The 19,965-nt window shown below is 35.0% G+C and overlaps 1 protein-coding gene across 5 annotated transcripts in view; it reads left to right on the top strand.

The window, feature by feature from the left end:
- Positions 1-19,965, top strand: part of baz (par-3 family cell polarity regulator) — a 503,422-nt gene that overhangs the window by 385,021 nt on the left and 98,436 nt on the right. For all 5 annotated transcript variants that reach the window (XM_090412006.1, XM_090412010.1, XM_090412009.1 and 2 more), the window contains 2 exons: positions 5,280-5,490; positions 11,953-12,069. In XM_090412006.1, coding sequence (XP_090268132.1) covers positions 5,280-5,490; positions 11,953-12,069 — 328 coding nt within the window. The remainder of the gene's footprint in view (positions 1-5,279; positions 5,491-11,952; positions 12,070-19,965) is intronic.

Here is a 19,965-nt window from a genome sequence, read left to right as displayed (position 1 = left end):
GAGGTTGTTGTTGGATTGGTGACCACTGCATGATGAATGCTCTTCCACAGGTTAGCATTTACAATAAGCTCCTCGCCCACACACGCAGAGGCAGATAACTGCATGCCACTTCACATCATCATCCTTTCCAGAAAGTTAGAATTTTCAAAACTATCCTCAGGATCAGCACTGCATCTGAAACTACAGGCTGTACCTACCTCATTACAATAAAATGGATACAACAAGAAAACTCTTGCTGTACTCCTTGAAAAGAACAGTAAACCCCACCCTAAACCTGACACCTGATACAAATCAAGGATTGTGAATATCTTCTTTCCTTCCCAGGTGTCTACAGCATCCCCTGCCACTGTGGAACTCCATGTTTTGGAAAACAGGATGGGACTACCATGGTCACAAAAAGAAAAACATAAAAAATATGTCTGGAACTGACAATCCCAAAGCAGACTAGTACAAACATGCCGTGGAGAAAGACCACTTCATCATATGGAAGAAAGCCAGGATACTTCACGAATTCCAGTTTAAACTGGAAAGGCTGTTCCTGGAATCAGCATAGTTCTACAAAACTCAATTAACTGTGACGCAATTAATCGTATGATCTTGAATAGATTTTGCACACTGCCTATCTGTCTATCAGCTCAATAACAGAAAGGACCATGAGAGTGCTGTTGTTGCCTGCCATGAACATAACTGTCCTTTCTTAAGGTCATTTTGATTCCTGTCTTCACTGACTGTGTGTTGTTAAACTTTCTCTCATATGCTAGTGAAACATACAAACCTTCTAAATAATTAATTTTAGTTAGCAAATATTTATTTAGATTGCTATTTCTACATGGTTTTCTGTTCCAGAAACTTCAACATGAATCATATCAACATCAGAAATTGGAACATGGAAAGAACAGAGGTACGGGATTAGAAGAGGAAAGGGATAAGTGTATTCTGTGTGTTTGGATTTGGACTGAAAAGGTATGGAGTCTGCACAGTTAGCCTAGTGGCTGTGTGCTTCGCAACCATATGCCTGGGGAAGGAGTGTCCTCGATTCGATTCCGTCGGTGATGCGAGGAGCTTAAGGATCTTCCTCAGTCATAGCCAAGTTAGCCGGTCTTGGGCATGGACAGTAAGACCCCCCCCCAGTTTATCCTGGGGTTTTTCATCCTGCAAAGCAGACAAACATTGGCCTTGAGAACTCAACACTACAGACATAGGATACACCGGGGCGTAGGGCTGACCACCTTATCCTGTGAGCGGTTTGTGGTCCAATGATTAATAAACCCTCGACACTGCAAAGTAAAAGAGGGTAAAAGGAAAATGAGATGAGAAGGTATGATGGGCTGTTACTTATACTTTAAACAGGCCCATCAGAAAGATGAAGAATGATAGACAATTTCACCTGGATGAGTGTCCTAGAAAAGAAACAAAGCAGCTAAAACAGTGCATGTGTGAAATAATGGTTGAAGTGAGTCATTGAATCACATTCCTCTGCACAGCAAGAATTTTTAGGGAGATTTGGGATTTGTACAGAGTTTAGTAGTTGTATGGGTTAAAAGTATCATCTTCAGAAAAAAAAAGAATGCCTAGATTATTGAGATTAAGGAAGTATTGCCTAGATTATTGAGATTAAGGAAGTATTGGTGAGATGTGTTTATGCCAGGAGAGGCTAGAAGTGAATATCAGTCTAAGTAGAGAGAGAAATTTAATCTTTTCTGGTGATTTATGGATTACTGAGGGTAGTGGTATTCATTGTCATTAAACCTTCAAAAACAAAACACCTGTTGTTTTACTGTTTTAATATAATTTGCAGCTTCAGGATAATATTTTAACAATTGACTGTGAAAAAAAAAAAAAAAGATGAAACAGATGCAAGGAATTGCAGGTAATAATGCCACTTTGGACACTTTGAATATGATTACATTTCATAAGGTGAAAAGTTCAGTCATGACTCTCCAAGCAAAAAATCTCATCTTCATTCTTTTCTTGCTGTGTTTGTTCTTTCAGCCTGTTGTGTTTGTATATTGAAAAATTTCCTTTACATCTACCCCCTATAAAATTCCTTCAGCTACTTATGGCACGTCTTTTTTTTCTGCCTTTCAAACTTGTGAGCCAGACCTACAACTTCTCATAGGGTGCACTCTATTGACAATTTACCATTTGGTCATCTGTGTCCCCGCAAATCCACCCCATCACTTCCTTGTCCTATTATGCAGTCATCAAAGCCTTATAAAGAGGAATAATATCTTTCTTATCCCTGCTCCTCAGCATGTGTCTTAAAATATTATTCTGATTGGAATCTTATGGTTTGTGGTTTTATGGGATTATTATTTTTGATTAGAATTAGCAGTTTTAATATTATCTAATATTTTAATATATTTTTTTACAATTCTATCCATCATTCTGATAGATAATAACATATGCTTACTGATCTATGGATTTACCAGTATTAGCAAATGGTAATCTCCCCCACTGTGCGCGCGCGCACACACACAACATATCCTCACCTTCATTATAACATGTTAGATTAGAGGTTGGCAACCTTTTTTGAGTGAAGAGCCGTTTTTGATCTAATTATAATAATAATGAAAGAATAAATTTAAAAAAATTCAAAGAACTGAATCTCAGCTCAAGATAGGAGGAAGAGTTAAGAAATGCAATAGAGTAGGAAGGTGTTTTATTTAAAAAAATACATATTTTTGAAATATTTATTAATATTGAAAAAACATGACAGACATTCTAATTAGGTCCAAATTAATGTGACTTTTGTTGCTGAACTTCTTGAGCGAGTCTCTCAACCTCAGGTGAGTATGCCATAATTTTCATCTTTTAACATGTTGAGAGTCTCACATTGTTCTGACAGTTTCTTTATTTATTCTTAATATAGTTTGTCTTTGAAAATATTTGTTCGCAGAAATATGTTCAACCAAAAACTGAGAGAAATCCAAATGTAAATATTTTCAAATTTATATACATGCCTAGTAATCTATTCCATGCATCGAATACAATTTGGTCTTGCTTTTTCAACTCATCCATTGCCATCCATTTGGGTAGAATTACAAGGGCAGCCTTTTGTCTTTCAAAATCCTCAGTTTCTGTTTTTAGGCATTTTAAGTCTTGCACTCCACATGGACTTGATTTTTAAGTTCTAACTCTTTTCAAATTGTGCTTCAGGGAATAGAGAAAAATTTAGCTGACAAGTACTCACTTCAAGATGTTTGATTAAAAAATGATAATGTCACAATTTCATTCCTAAAGGCCTAAAATCCATATCTAAATTCGGCACACATTTTGACAATCATTTGTTGAAAATATGACAAATGAATATGATTGGGATTATTTTTAGTATCTCCTCAATATTTTAACATTGGAAACTATAATAATTTGCCACTTCCTGTGTCTCCTTTGAAAACACATAATTTGTGTTCAAACAAAAATACTTCTTCTGAAAGCATAACTGCTAGATTACCTTCTTACTTGTCATTTCTTATTTAACACATTTAAATGTGAAGGCACATCTATCATAAAATAGAATTTTTGTAACCAGTCATTGCTTTTCTAGCTCTACATATTCAGCATTCATATCCTTCTATCTTAAAAATAATTTCACTTTATCAAGATAAGCAACAAATGGCATCAACACTACACCTTTAGAAAGCCATCTGTTGCTATTATACATAAGAAAGTCAGCATATTGACAATCAGCAATATACTTCATCTTCTTGTAAGCTTTCTAGTAAATTTTTGAAAGTAAGAAAATTTTTCTATATTTCTTTTGCTTGCTTCCATATATTACTATAAAATATAGATATATAAAAAAAAAAATTTATTATGTACCCACCTAGAGATCACTTATGATGAATTTAACTTTCTGACAAATTTAAAGCATTGAATGAGCTTTTGTCGTGATTCCTGCTTATAAGTTATTTTGAACTTGGTCAATTTGAAGCTTGGTGTTTCAGGTTGGCAAAATTTACTCAACGCATTAATAAAAGGTGGACATACAGGTTGTGGTAGAGTTCATGCTGTTTAAATAGTGTAAGTCAAGGAAACTCTTCAGTTTATACATATTGATGGATTCATTTTATTATATTGATGGATTCATTTTATCCTCCATTGCGTTATAATAAAACTATCATTTAATTTCATAGAGAACATGGTATTTAAAAAAAAACAGTGCAGCATAAAAATCAGAAAAACATGTTGCACTTATTTTTTCAAATAACAAAAATATTAACGGAACTTATTGTAAATTGTGAAATAGAGAGAATAATTATGGATTTAATGATAGTTAATTTAATGAATTTTTCAGGATTTTTGGAGTAGCATATGCCTGGTTTCTTCATAAATATATCTAACTCGCAAAAAACTTTGAAAGAATTTGCTGGTAGCTAGTGCTAAAAGAAGCATACTGTGGAATAAGTTTACTTCAGCTTACCATATATTGAATCGACTGAATACCAAACCAAAACCAAATATTCAGCATGTCCCTAATAAAAAAAAAAAAAAAAAAAAAAAAAAAGGAATCAAGGCCATGTGATTAGTTTTGATGAGGATAGATTAACATTTGAATATGTTCAGCTGCAAAATGATCTTAGTTTAAACAGCTATATAATAATATCTTCTGTTAACTTAATACTTAAATAGTTATCTACCTAGTAGCCACCTGATATAATTGTTTTTTTAAAAAATTGCAGTGTTTTACTTCCTCCTCTCCTATTTAAAAACTCTCTTCCTTTTTCTCTCATGCTTTAAGAGACAAAACATATCCTAAGTCTCTTCCTGGAGTATATCATGTTGCTTATTTGTGTGGCCTCATTTACAGTGGCCAAGCTGAAATATGCTGTGGTTAGATATGAAGAACATCTTTCTCATCACCTTGAATGTTTGCATTAGTGACCATGGTATTGATAAAGATAACCATAATAAATAGCAGAACATGACACTTCTTCGTCACAGTTCTTTTAAATTTGCAATGTTATTCACATTCTGTGAAGATTTCTCATCTTCCATTTCCATTCTCTCATCAGCCTCATCAACAGTTTCATCACCTCATCACCTTGAATACTGAAATAATATCACTTAGGTTTTTAAATAGCTCCCTGTTTTACTTTTTATCTAACTAGTGCACTGAAATTATGAATTTGGATTTTTAGTGGTAAGACTGCATATTTTCATGCTGCTTCACATAAAAATTAATCCTTTTAATTTTCATTACAATGTGTTTTTAAAATAGCTGTTATGAAAATTGTATTTCTTTTACATTTTGCTCATCCATACACGCACAAACACAGTGGAAGAAGAAAGTGAAAGTGGAAGTTCAGTTGGTCAGATTGCTTCTTCTAAAACTACCACCATCCCAAGTAACAGTCCCAGCAGCAGCATTAGGCCTCCTACATCTCTTGCTGATATAGCCCATGATGACATGTTACATCCATACAGGAAAGACAGTAAGGGTAGTAAAAAGAAAGGAGGCATTTTCAAGGGCTTAGGTTCTCTATTTAAGTAAGTTAATTTTAAGCATTATTTTTCAAGTATTTTGCACTGCAGAGAAATCATACAGCTTTGTTTTTTCTTAAGTGAGTTTCCTTTAAGTTAGTTGTCAAATAATGTTAATAACTAATTATGAGCATCATGGTTTTTAATTATATACATATTAGCTGTATAAATTATTAATATTATCATTTCTTGGTGCATATTCTCTAGGAGTGTTCAGAGTGCTATGGCAGTCCAATACAATTATGATTTAATTATTATTAGTTACCTATCAACAGTTTTCTTCTAAAGTAATTGGTTATTGTAAGGTTCCAGTATGGACATCTCATACATGCCATTCTTCTAGTTTTTTTTTCTGGCTATCTTGCTGTTTTATGTCTCCTGTTTTGTTAAATCGACCATATACATCTTACATTCTCTTCACGCATTCCACAGGACTTATACATAAGGTTCATCTTCACCTTATGTGTTAGCTCAGATCTTGTCACAGTAAAGTAAATTAGTTTCAGAGAAAACTAATGAATGCTCTGATATAGAAGGTAATCCTATCTACGTAGTTTATAATAGGATTAACTGTGTATCAGATTTAGTTTCTTGCAGAATGAAAAACCAAATTTTCAGGAGTAAAAACACTGCTGTATATGTATGAGAATGGAGAAATCCTGTGAAAAGCCTTTAGAAAAGTTCTTCACACCCTAGACTGGATTCAGATCCAAGTCTTTCTGGCCAAACAACATTGTCATTACTAGCTGAGTTACACAAGGCTCTTAATGTCAGGTTTCTTTCTTATATTTTCATTTTAATATTTCTTCCGTTGATGTCCTCTTTTACTCACCCTTTGTTTTAGTTCTGCTATAACCCTATATTCCCCAAAGAGAGTATGCTAGGCCATTTTAGCTGTAATTTTGAAGGCTGAGGAACAGCCAGACTCCACCCTTAGCTAATCAGAGATTTCTAATCAGAGATTTTAAGTTATTGATAGTTTAAAACAGCATCCGGTGAAGAGAGTACAGCACTTGTCTGTCATACTCTCTTCATGTGAGTTGTGGTCCATGATGCAATATATCATTGTCTGAATTAGTGCAGGTTCTATGGTTGATATTCTTATCTATAGTATCCATTATTTAGTCACCTTGGCAGGGGGATCAGTTAACTTGATTTACCATCATCTGGAAATAACATTAAACATGCTTAGGGAGCTTTTTAGCACCATCCCAAATGTGAGAAGAGTATTCTAAGATTGGACATATTTGGGATTTATGTAGTTAGCAGTTGTACAGAGAGAAATTTTTGGAATAGAAAAGGATATCAAGTTTTAATCTTCATTAAGGAGAAGTGAAGCTAGATCTTTCTTATGAGAAACAAAACAGGACTACATTTTGGTAACATCAAAATTCACTAGGTTATTCTCATGGTACTCAAGAATGACAAGGAAATTAGCATTTATGAATTAGTTACTGAAGATTTTGTAGCTTGCATCATTTCAGTGCTACAAGGTTTTTGGATGAAGAAGAGAAATAGTGTACCGTCATCAGCAAAACTGAATATGATTTCATGCTTGTAAAAGATGGCATTTATATATATTGTAGGAGGAAGATTTCAAGTTAAAGTACAGAACCCTGTGGTACCTTGGCATTGATTGGGATGTCTGGAACAAGGAAACTCTGTCATGACCGATAATCAGTACAAAGAGTGAGCTGGTAATCCAGTTCCAAGAGGCAGAAGTTGGAACATAAGATGATAGTTTGGTAAGGTCTCTATTCTAAACCTGATCAAATGCATCATAAATTCCAAAAGTGACTATACAATGCTGACCAAGAGATTCAATGTGGATTGAGAGTTGCAAAATCGATATTTTTCAGTTTGTCACCCCTATTATGTCGATCTGGTACTTATCTAATTCCTCAGCTAGCTCCATTTCTTTGCCATTCAGGCTTCTTATGTTGATAGTACCGATCTTTAACTCTGTTGATGTGGAGTTGGGGTGTTTTTTCAGATTTGTTCCAGTAGCTGACTTTTCACTGTTCACCCTGGTTCCCTAGTGAAAACAATGGGGCCTTGTTTAACCGGGCAACGCCCCATCCGGCATGAAATTTTGTTATGTTGTACCATCATTTTATAATTTGGTTTAAGCCAATAAGAATTACAATTTGGTCAGCTAAATCCCAAATTGCCAGCTCATCCTCATTCGTTCAGTATCCAGGTAGATACCCAACAGGGTGCACCAGGATACTGAAACAAATTATGGGATGTCAACAGCCTCTAGTGACAAATCTTTCTACTAGACTCGACTGCACTTTCCTTTTTTTTTTTTTTTTTTTTTTTTTTTTTCCTTCAAATTAGCAATTTAATTTGACATTAATAAGTCACACTGGTCACCATGACAAAATACTTTGCTGATATGACTCTTGTCTTATCTAGATAAGAAAAATATTTACATCCACTGAATGAAATTTTCCAAGTATCTGTTCTCTTAAATCATTCTTATTGTCCATAATGTTAAGCTTAAAATAGCTTAGCTGCTATTGGTTGTTTTATTTGAGACCTTACAACAATCGTACTAGTAAGCAAATTCACTATAACAATTTTTACTATAGTACAAGTCATTTATACTGAATGAAATTTTTTGAAATCTGTTGTTGTTTCAGCTAGTTAATTAGTTCCACATTAGCACTACAACAAATACTGGGGTGCTAAATAGTCAAAGCTGTATAACTGAGTGGAAACCTCCAAATAGCCTTTAAAGGAATGCAAAAAACCGACTGGAGTTTCTAACCTAATGTCCAGTCCTCACCTTCTCGCGGTGCACCTTGTTAGGTATCTACCTGGATACTGAATGAATGAGGATGGGCTGGTAATTTGGAATTTAGCCGACCAAATTGTATTATTATTGACTTAAACAACAGTACGTGATGGAATTTCCTGCTGGTTGGGGGCGTAGCCCAGTTAAACAATGCCCCCATTGTTTTCGCCAGGGAACCAGGGTGAACAGCGAAAAATCAGCAACAGGAACAAATCCTAAAACCCACCCTAACTCAACATCACTAGAGTTCAAGATCAGTACTATCAATATAAGAAGCCCGAATGGCAAAGAAATGGAGCTAGCTGAGGAATTAGATAAATACCAGATCGACATAATAAGGGTGACTGAAACAAAAAAGACAAAAACTAGTGAGATCTTTCTGAGCAATAAATACAAAATACTATATTCAGGCAATGACAATGAAGGAAAAGGAGCCATAGTATTCAACACTAAATGCAAGGCGAATCTTCTTGAATAGCATGCAGTATCAAATAGTGTGATGTATACAAATATCAGAATGGGGAACTGGACAATGAGACTTATTTGTGCCTATGATCCCACAGAAGGTTCTACTGAGGTAGAAGTGAAGGAAATTTTTGTTGCTTTAGAGAAAGCAACTGACACAATGAAAAATGAAAAGTTGGTCCTTGTTAGGGATCTAAATGGGAAATGATTGTCAGACATACAAAAATGTTTTGGGCAAATTTGAAGAAAACAGCAAACCTAATAATAATGGCAAATATCTGTTGGATTTCTGCTCAGGACATGGACTGGTTATTACTAATACAATTTTCCAACATCAAAATGTGCACAAATTCACATGGAAAGTCAAGGAATAAGAAAAGTCTCATTGACTATGTTATTGTTGATAGTGATGTATTTTTCTTCCTGGTGCAGGACACTAGAGTGTACAGAGGATTTGAAGGAAGTGATCACCATTTAGTCTTGAGCAGGATAAAATTGAATTTCATATTGAAAAGAATAACATGTAAGAAAGTTTTAAAGCGAATAAAAGTTGAGCAGCTCTCAGATGTGAACTGTAGACTAAAATACACAAACATTATTTAAGAAAAATCAGAGTTTGAGAACAGGAACCAAACCTTGGAGATTCAGTGGCAAGCCCTGAAGAAAACACTGATTCAGCCAGAGTGGCATATGTTGAGGTTGTCTGCACGGATAGAAAAATCAGAACTCCATGGTGGACACAGGAAATTAAAGAGGCAGTGAACGAAAAGAAGAAAGCATATCAAAAGTTCCTGGCAAATAAGTTAGCTTGTGCTCTTAGAGAATACAAAGACAAATGTAAGAAAGCTAAACACTATGTAAACCAAGCTAAACAAAAGTCATGGGAGGACTTTGGTAAGAAATAAAAAATAAATATCAAGAAGGTGGCAAAATATTTCCACCTTCAGTGACCACAGAATGGTAAAAAACTGATCAGTCATGCAAGGAATACATATCCATACTTGAAGTAGAAAAAGCCATCAAAAGCCTGAAATGTGGAAAGGCAGCTGGAGTATATGATATTCGACCAGAAATGCTCAAGTATGGAGGTTCTGAACTATGCAGTGGCTGCACTGCATAGTTCAGAAGGCCTGGACAGAGGGACAAATTCCAGGTGATTGGAATAGAGCTCTCATAGTACCCATATATAAAAAGGGAAATAGAACTGAATGTTAAATTACAGAGGTATTTCTCTACTGAGTGGTCCTAGTAAGGTATTATTATTATTATTATTCCTGATACCTCCAAGGAGTCCGAAGACTTATCGTGGGAGGACATCTACAACTGTCTCTACACCTGACCTCCACTACGAATCATCTCCATCAACGCCATCTACCGCCCACTTCCAACACCACCACAACTAGTAATTTTTGTCTGTAAATTGCGTGTGTTCTGAAGGGCTGATTTTTATGTATGCGGGATGAAAAACCCGAGTTTCCGGGAGAAAAAACCCTGCTACTTCCATATGAGATCGGCTAACTCACCTTCGATTGAAATCGACCAGATAAAGATTCCTCCCGTCGCGACGAGAATCGAACTTAGGCCTATTCCAATCGAAGGGCGCAATGTACCGTCGTTCTTCCAATTGTGCTACGGAGGCGCTCAAATATACAAGTATACTTCAGAAAGGGTTGAGAAAGATTGTGGAAGGGAAGCTTGGTGAAGAACAAGCTGGATTCAGGCCAAATAAAGACTGTGAGGATCAGATTTTCATTTTACGACAAAAAGTTGAGAAATTGTGGGAATATAACAAGCATTTGTATTTAAGTTTTGTTGATCTGGAAAAGGCATATGATAAGGTGCCAAGAGAAAAGCTATTCAAAATGCTGAAGTTATATGGTGTCAATGGGGCATTATATCAAGCAATACTTAGTCTGTATTTGAGTTGTAAGTCAGCAGTTTGAATTGAAGAAAGTTCAGGAAGATGGTTTAATGTTAAATATGGTATGAGACAAGGATGTACATTATCCCCTCTGTTATTCATTATCTATATGGATCAGCGTTATGAAGGAAAGTGGTATTAAACCTGATATCAAAATTGGAGATGTTAATCTCAGCTCCCCCTACTTTATGCATATGATGTTATACTTTTAAATATGCTACAAGTATGCAAGATTCCCTGACTAAATTGAATAATTGTAATAGATATGGTCTGAAGGTCAGCAATAACAAGACAATGAAAATAGGCGGAAGCGTTGAAATATCAACTGCATTATGAATGGAGAACCTATAGAACAAGTAAAACATTTTAACTACTTAGGCACAATTTATGCAAACCGGCCTTGAGAACTCAATACTACAGGACATAGGATACAACGGGGCATAGGGCTGACTACCTTATCCTGTGAACGGTTTGAGGTCCGATGATTAATAAACCTTCGACACCGTAATGTAAAAGAGGGTGAAAGGAAGATGGGATGAGATGAGGTACAATTTTTAATGAAGATGGTAAATTAAATATAGAAATAGACAACAGAATCAACAAAGCTGGAATGGTAGGAAGTCAACCGAATAAATTTATATGGAATAAGAAAGAAATTAGTCAAAATACTAAATTAGCTGTGTACAAGACAGTGTTCAAACAAATTTTAACTTATGGATCTGAGAACTGGGTTAGAAATAAAACACTTGACCAAAGACTAGCGACTGTAGATATGAGAGTCCTGAGAAAGATTAGGTGCGTAAACAGATGGCATCAGTGGCAATATCATATTATATATGAGGAAGGAACTTGACATTGTTAGCAGAGCTAATCTCAGGTGGAACAGTCACTTAAACAAATGGGAAAGGAAAGATTAGTAAAGCAAGTATTCTCTGACATGTTGGCAGGAAAAAGATCCAGAGGAAGACCAAGATATAGGTAGATTGATACACTGAAAAGTGCCTCAAAGGATGGAAATATATGATCTGATAATGTTGGAGTCCTGACAGGTAATAGATTGATTTGGAGGAAAATTGTTGATATGAATCTAGTAATGATGTAAGTTCTTCCTGTAGTACTATCATAATATCCTGTGCACTACTTGAGGGTATCTGTCAGGAATTTGATGATGACAAATACCCCAAATGTTCTTTCAGGGAAGGTATGCTTATTTTTCTTGTGTTCATATTTTTAAACAAAGTGAATTCACTTTTTTTTTTTATTTATTTTTTTTTAATCAAAGGTTTGGTAAGAGTAGAAAAGCCTCCCATGATATAGCTGTCAGAGTTGAGTCAGATGAAGTAGATCAAGAATCGGAAAAAGCAAGGGCAAGACAAGCTGCAAAGCAAGAACAAGAAAGGTAAATTATTATTTTGAGCTTCTTTTATTAATATGAACATCTATTATAATGAATTTAATTATTTCTTGCTGCTGGTCCAGAAGCATTACAATCCTTAATATTATCATACAGTATCTCCATGGAGTCCAGAAGCTCATTATGGGAGTCCAAAACTGTTAAACGTGCAAAACCTATCATACCTTTCCTTAAACTCGTTTATTGACAAGGCATTCACAACTAATTCTGATAATCCATTCCACTTAATCTCCACTTGCTACACAAAAAATCTATTCCATATCCATTACTAGCCACACTGTTATATAACTTTCATGAATGATCCCTAGTTTTCTTTTCCGAATCCCTAATTAAATTTTATAGCTCCCCTTTAATATCTTATAAGTTTCTATCACATTCCTTTTTTTTCCCGCCTATCATCTAAACTTTGTAACCCACACACCTTCAGCTTATTCTCATAGTGAACATTCCACAGACCTGTAACCAGCTTAGTCACTAATCACCATCTTCTAATCCCCAAGAATCCCAGCTGACCAAATCTGTGTACAGTAGTCAAGGTGCAGCCAATTCATAGCCTTATTTCTGGCATTCATGTTCATGCATTTCAACATCCCCCTTGGACCCACAATTACCCTTGTGTAATGTTATTACCAACCCATTCAAATCTGAAACCTGTGAAATCACATTCAGTATTGCATAATGATTTCTCTACTCACACTCATTTACTCCAGGGATGGACAGGCACATGCTCAATTGCATCACCCCTCCCCCCAATATTTCTAGTTTCTCTGGTTTTGCACTTTCAGGTTTTCACTTAGCAACACTTTCTCTGAACATTTAACTTCAAAACCATTCAAATGTTGTCTGTCAGATATATCAAGTCCATTCGTCCATCAAATTCACTCCATGCATATATAACCTGCACATCATTTCTCCTGCACAAGTTCTCATTGACTCATTAGCAATCATTGCCCTTCTTTGGGCTGTTGATAGTGGTCTTTTGTTTCATGCTGTTAGTTTGACTGTTTGGTAATTTCGTCCATTTTTGATGTCACTCATGCATTGGATTCTTGGTCTCTCTCTCTCTCTCTCTCTCTCCGAGGTCTTCCCCTCCATCATTCCCTCAATCAAATTTGTAGTCCAATCTTGAGTGTCTTAACCACGCTACCGGCCAGGATGTTTATATACATCCACATTTCCATGGATGCGAAGTGCATATTAAAATTGTAATACCACTGATATTACATTGAAATTTATGATGGATACAAAACTTTTGAGGGTGCGTTTTTGATCTTTAATGGCCAGTAAGGTGGTTAATAAGTATCCTATTATGTCATTTCTTCTTTTTTCTAATGTATGTAGTATGTCACCTTTTTCTTCTGTCTTTCTTAATACCTCTTTATTTGTAATTCTTTCTGTCCGTGCAATCTTCAGCATTCAATGCCAACACCACATCTTGAATTCTAGAAGTCTTGATTTTTCTCTTTTTTGGAGTGTCTGTGTCTCTGATCCGTAGAGGGCCACATTCCAGACAAAGCTTTTAATAAAGTGCTTCTTTTTTCTCAACGATACATCTTTGATGTTAATAGCATTCTTTTCTTGTTAAATGCCTTTTTTTTGCTTGTCATATTCTTGTTCTCACATCTCTTCTACTTCTTCCATATGATGTTATTATGCTTCCTAGTAGGTAAATTCTTTTACTTCTAATAATCTTTTCCCGTCTGTTGTGATATTTATGATTTGCTGTCCATCCCTGGTACATTTCATTATTTTTGTTATTTTTTTTTTCTCATTGACTTTCATCTTGCATCTTCTGTTTAGAAGTTTATTCATGTCTGCAAATGATTCCTGTAGTTCTTTTTCATTTTCTGCTATTAAGGCTATGTCATCTGCAAATCTTATTGTATTATGAAGCCTCAATCCTTATTCCACTATTGATTTTTTCTTTGAATTCCTTCAGAGCCTCTTTGATGTAAATATTAAAAAAGTAATGGCGAGAGTTCACACCCTTGTCTAACTTTGCCAAGGTATTCTGTCAAATGCCTTGGCAAAGTTGATTAGTATCATGATGTGGCCAGTACCATTATCCAATTCTGCTGTCACATTTATTACAAAATGTGAATAAGTTACTAAGACAGGACGTACACTTTACAAAGCCACGCTGCTCACTATAGAGTATTGCATTCCTATTCACGCACTATTGTATTTTACCTTTCACCAACTTTTCCAATACTTTACCAATCACTCCCAATATATTAATTGATTTGTAGTTTACTACCTCTGTCGTGCAGCCACCTTTATGCAATGGTACTATCTTACCCTCTTTCCACTCTCTTGGAACCCTGCCAGAACTGAGACTTAGATTGAACAACTTTGTCAGAGGCAATGCCAATTCTTTTGCACATTCATGTAGCACATGGATTGATATGCCATCTAGTCCTACTGCTGTGTTCACATTCATATTTTTTAATATGCTGAACACCTCCTCTTCATCTACCTCAGTGGTGATAGGTATCTCTGTAACATCGGCAACAGTAAAATCCCTTTTGCAAAGGTGTATCACCTGGATGATACACCTTTGCAAAATGATCACTCAGCAACACAACTCTTTCTTTTGGTTCAGTTACCTTCCTGCCATGAGCACTGTTTAAAGTCATTCTCCCATAATCATTTTTCCCCTCTTACTTGCTACATAACACTTTTGGGTTTTTTCATTACATAACATTTATTTTCATTAACATTCCTTACTCAAGTGGAGTTGTATGCAACGTGACTGTGAATGATTTTGTGATGAGATCAGGCTCATTTTCACCTCTATGGAGCTGTGAATACCCACAATTGCCAGGTATGGTCTACTCAAAACCCACGTGAATTCATAAGTTGCTGTCTGTGGTGAGTTTACAGCTTTGTTTAAATTGGACCATTCTTATTTGAGGACATTTGCCATTCAGGTCCTGTAACCTACTCAATTACTGCTAAAAGGTATTATGATATGTTTAATCATTTTGTTTGTGCCACAGCTACAGCAGGGTCTGTGCATGGATTCAGTCATTTTCATGTATGGTGGGGCTACTCCACTCATCAGTCCATCTGTACAGGAGGTTCTTTGAGAACATTTCGAAGCTAGAGTGATCAGCCATTCATTTCCCACTGCATGCTGGCTTGTGAATCTGATATGATTCACTGTGACTTCTGGATATGGGGATTTCTCAAAGACGGTTTATCGGGATCATCCTGATAGCTTGCCAGCACTGAAAGACAGCAATTGTGCAACATCAGTCCTGACCAGTTGCATTCGGCCATTGAACACTACAGCCCATGAATTCATAATGGAAGTGAACAAAAATGTGTAATTTATGCCTGTGTCACTTTTCTCCTTCTTACACCAGAGAAATTACTATACCTACTATTACTGAAATAAGAGCCACCAGGCTTCACTTCGGCAAAGTAAAATTATTCAAAATTAAACGGATATTGAATACCACATTATTTCTTAGCTGAATAAGAAATTCAAAGATAAGAAATCTAATCTAAGAGTTTCATGCTGAATATAGAAAACTATATAAAGATCGGCAAGTCCAAACATAAGCCAACACCTGGTAGTGCAATGCTAGGGTGACTCGTAGTAAAGGTGGAGTAAGCTCTGATCACTGTTCTTAGTATTTTCCCATAATGTAAAACACAGCTCCTAGGAGATGTATTTCTGTTCTACATTATGAGAGAAGGCCACTACCCAGACCGGTTTCGATCTTTTTTGAGGTCTCATCAGTGAGTAGGTAGACCTAGATGTAATACGAAAGTTTCAATGGTCAGAACTTATATCTTTACTGTACGAGTTGCCAAAAAAGGTGCACAAATACAATTACTGAAATAAGAGCCAATAAGGCTATGAGTCTCTCTAGCATTGCACTATCAGGTGTTGGCTTATGCTTGGACTCTCCGATCTTTATATAGTTTATATATTTGGCATGAAACTCTTAGATTAGATTTCATATCTTTGAGTTTCTTATTCAGCTAAAAAAATAATGTAGTATTTAATATCTACTTAATTTTGAATAATTTTACTTCGCCAAAGTGAAGCCTGTTGGCTCTTATTTCAGTAATTGTATTTGTGCACCTTTTTTGGCAACTTGTAATTTTTTCCTCTGTAATTATATTAAGTTTTGGTTTGAATTTTTTGGTTATATCCTTAACCTTCTTGAATAAATCTGTTGTTTCATTAGAGTTGGAGTGGCTTTCTATTTCTTTACAGATGTTTTGATATAGCTATTTTTATCTTTTTGACAAGATTTCTTAATAGCTTTATTCAGGTTCAGGTAATTTGGGTTTTGCCAATCTTTTGTTTTTCCTTATTTCAATTAGTTGTAGAGTTTCTTTTGTAACCCATGGACTGCCATTCTTCTTTTTTATTGGGATGTTTTTGGCTGCAGATTTTGCAATGGTTTGTTTTAGGTGTGTCCAATGTGATTCAATGCTTTGTTCCTGAGGTGTGCTTTTTTGTTTCTTGAGCCCTGCTTCAAAGTCCATTGTAAATTTGTTGTCCATTTGTGAAAAGTCATATCTTTTGTTGCTGTTATTCTTGTTTGCTTTCAGATGGATCTTTAAATTAGAGATTAATAATCTATGGTCTGATCCACAGTCTGCACCTGGCGGTGTTTTGGTGTTATTGATTAGTGTCCTCCATCTTCTGTCGACTAAAATATAGTCTATTTGATTCTTACATCAATTCCCAGGTGCTACCCATGTGTATAGCCTCCTCTTGTGCTGTTTGTACATTGTGTTAGTGGATACTAATTCCCTTTCAATGCAGAATTCCAGTAGTTTTTCTCGTTTGTTTCTAATTCCCAGTCCATATCTTCCAATGATTCCATTTAAGTGATCATCATGTGCATTGGATCTCACCTTAGCATTGAAGTCTCCTAGAATTATTCGAATATCTTTTCTTGGTATTGTATCCATAGTTTCATTTAGGTCTTTGTAGAATTTCTCACTTAATTCATCTTCTGCATTTGATGTAGGTGCATAAACTTGTATTAGCATTGTTGGAATTGGGTTAGTGTTTAATCTTACTGTTATGATTCTGTCACTGACTGGGTTATATCCTTTTACTGCTTTACTTATGTTTTTATTAACAATGATGGCAACTCCCTTTTCACTGTTATTATCTGGACCAGAGAAAAACACTTTGTTTCCCATATGTGTTGTAAAATGACCATGTTCTTTCCAGTGAGTTTCTGCCAACACTAAGATCTTATTGTCTTCCATTTCGTTCTGTATTATTAAAAACATTCAACCAAAATATGTATATTTCAGATCTTTTTAAGATACAAATATTATATTATTATATTCCTGTGAGTGGGATTTCTCATCTTTTAAGTAAAAAATATGGTCTTGACACAATCACTGGAAAAAGGCTTTTTTTTCTACCACTGTATCCTTTCTTTCATTTTATCTCACTTGTAATTATTCCATTTTAAGGTAATATAATAATTTTGAGCAATTGGAATGCCAAGGTTGGCACTTATTCCTGTTACTGGGCAGAAGTAATTGGAACATTTAGCATTGGCAGTTGCAGTGACAATAGTGAAAGACTCCTTCATTCAAATTAACTAAATAGAGTAACCAACTCTATTTGAAGCATAAAGATTTTTATAAGTACACTGTCTCACAACTTACCCATTTACTATTGATTAAGACAACATCTGACTACTTCCTTGTCAAGAAATTGCAACTGAAGTGTAAGAAGTGCACTCCAAAATGTATTGCTATCACTATTAACACTGAAGCATTGAACAATGCTGATACAACCTGGATAAGTTTCAGATGTTGTGATAAGAGCTAGCTTACAAGAACGTGATGTAGTGTATATGGGATAGCTTCAACAAACTTATAAATAAATTAACTAAATTCAGAAATCACCAAGATGTGAAGAGATTATTGTAGGAGTGCTAAAAGAGGTGAGGAGAATAATAGTGACTTAGCTGACTTGCGTCCTGAACATTTGCTATCAGAGTGGGGTGAAGTTCCCAGGGGCTCATTTTTCAGAAAGGAGATAGCATGCTGTGTGAGAATTATTGGAAAATTATTGTTGGCAGCAGCTTACAGATGAGCAAGATGGATTTAGATGTAGAATTGGCATAGACCAAATGTTTTTACTAAGATATGTTTAGAAAAATGTTTAGAATTTCAGAAATCTGTGATCACGTGCTCTGTTAGCTTTAAAAAGGCTTTTAGTTTAGTTGAAACAAAGCAGAATTTGTGAAAGATTGGAACTTATGGAATAATGATAAACTTATTAGCATTATGACTGCTATAATTCGATTAAATATGATAAAATACATTGTGAACAGTTTAAAATAAAAATAAAAAGAAGTAGTAAGAGAAGAGTGTGGCCATGTCCTGTTACCTTTTCTTTTTAGTCTTGTAACTTTTGATGAATGGGAAACTAAAATGGCCATAAAAGTTTGAAATCTCTTATCAGTATTATGCTGATAATGTGGGAGAAATGAACTCCTTTAATTCTACAATTGATGCTGGAAGTCATCTTGGTTTGATTATCATTATTGAGAAAATAAAGGTAATGAAAACAAATGATGACAATGAGTCTTCTGTCTTTCTTAAAAAGATGTGCTGTAGAGCAAATCTTTCATCTCAGTTATCATCATAGCTGTGTAACTGATATTGATTAGGAATGAGTTCCATAGAGGATTAGAAACGACTTCTGGCATATCCAAAAGCTTACAAAGAAGTTTGAAAAGACAATGGAAAGCAATAAGAATAAAACTGAAAATTTACAATAGTCTGGTTCTTTCTGTTTTATATTATTGAACCAAGATATGAATATTTTGTAAGAGTGATAATCAGAGAAGATTTGATGCTTTTGTCAACAATATTTAAGAGGTATCTTGGGAGTGAGATGGTTTGACTTCATGAATAATCATGATATATATCACAGGAGTATATATGTCAAACACCTCTCAGCACTATCCTGTTTAAGGAAATGCTATGATGGTTTCCATGTTGTAGTATAGAATCAAGATGAGTGTGAAATATTGTGAAGATAATATAAGATGACTATTGATTTAGAACACAGTTGGGAATATTATCAGGACCAGAAGATTTGTAGTAATCAGTGTTGAGTTGGTATTCAAGATATTCAGAATTCTTATGGCTTCTTTCCAACAACATATCAAAGAAAGTGTGGTGTGCTTTCATAATTTTGGTGGGGAAATGAATTAAATAAAGCACATAGTATCCATGTTTGAATCATTACCCTCAAGAAGAAAAAGAAGAGTGGTATGAAAGAGAGATAAAGGAGAATGAAAATAGAAAGGTGTGGATAATTTTCAAAAAAGCTCTGTTTGAGTTCTTTATTTTTATTTATTTTTTTAAATTTAACTACTTTAGTTAGAATCATTACTTGTCTTTTGCTTCCACAGTAGGAATAATCTCCATGCTAAATATCGTTCTTCCTAGATATAGCTCAACATATGATCTTCTAACAGGATTATTCACTAGATGGTCAGGAAGCTTCCAAATTTGTTGTCATCAGGTTTTTGGTCCTTATACACTTTACCAACCACTTTAGAAACTACTTTGCTGTTGTGCCTTCAAAATAGGATTTGTTCTGGTCCCTGTAGTGTGTATAGCATGTCTTTGGAGGATACCAATTGCATGACATATTTCTGTTGATACTACTTATATTAGATGATTCTGTCTCAGCTTTCTTAAATTTGCAGGTGTTTGTATTTATCAGCAGTACTGTTCTTCTATTTAAAAAAAATTAAGTCTGCATTATATCATCTTGATTACACTTATAATTATGTGTGAAATGTCATTTTCTTGTATGGAGTTAAGGTTTCTAATGTAAAAAAAATTGTAAGTTGTGTTTCATGCAGAAAT

This window comes from Typopeltis vanoorti, chromosome 22 (assembly GCF_054136105.1).
Source record: "Typopeltis vanoorti isolate ZY-2024b chromosome 22, IOZ_Tvanoo_1.0, whole genome shotgun sequence".
Classification (NCBI taxonomy): Eukaryota; Metazoa; Arthropoda; class Arachnida; order Uropygi; family Thelyphonidae; genus Typopeltis; species Typopeltis vanoorti.
This window is presented reverse-complemented; position numbering and strand designations above follow the sequence as displayed.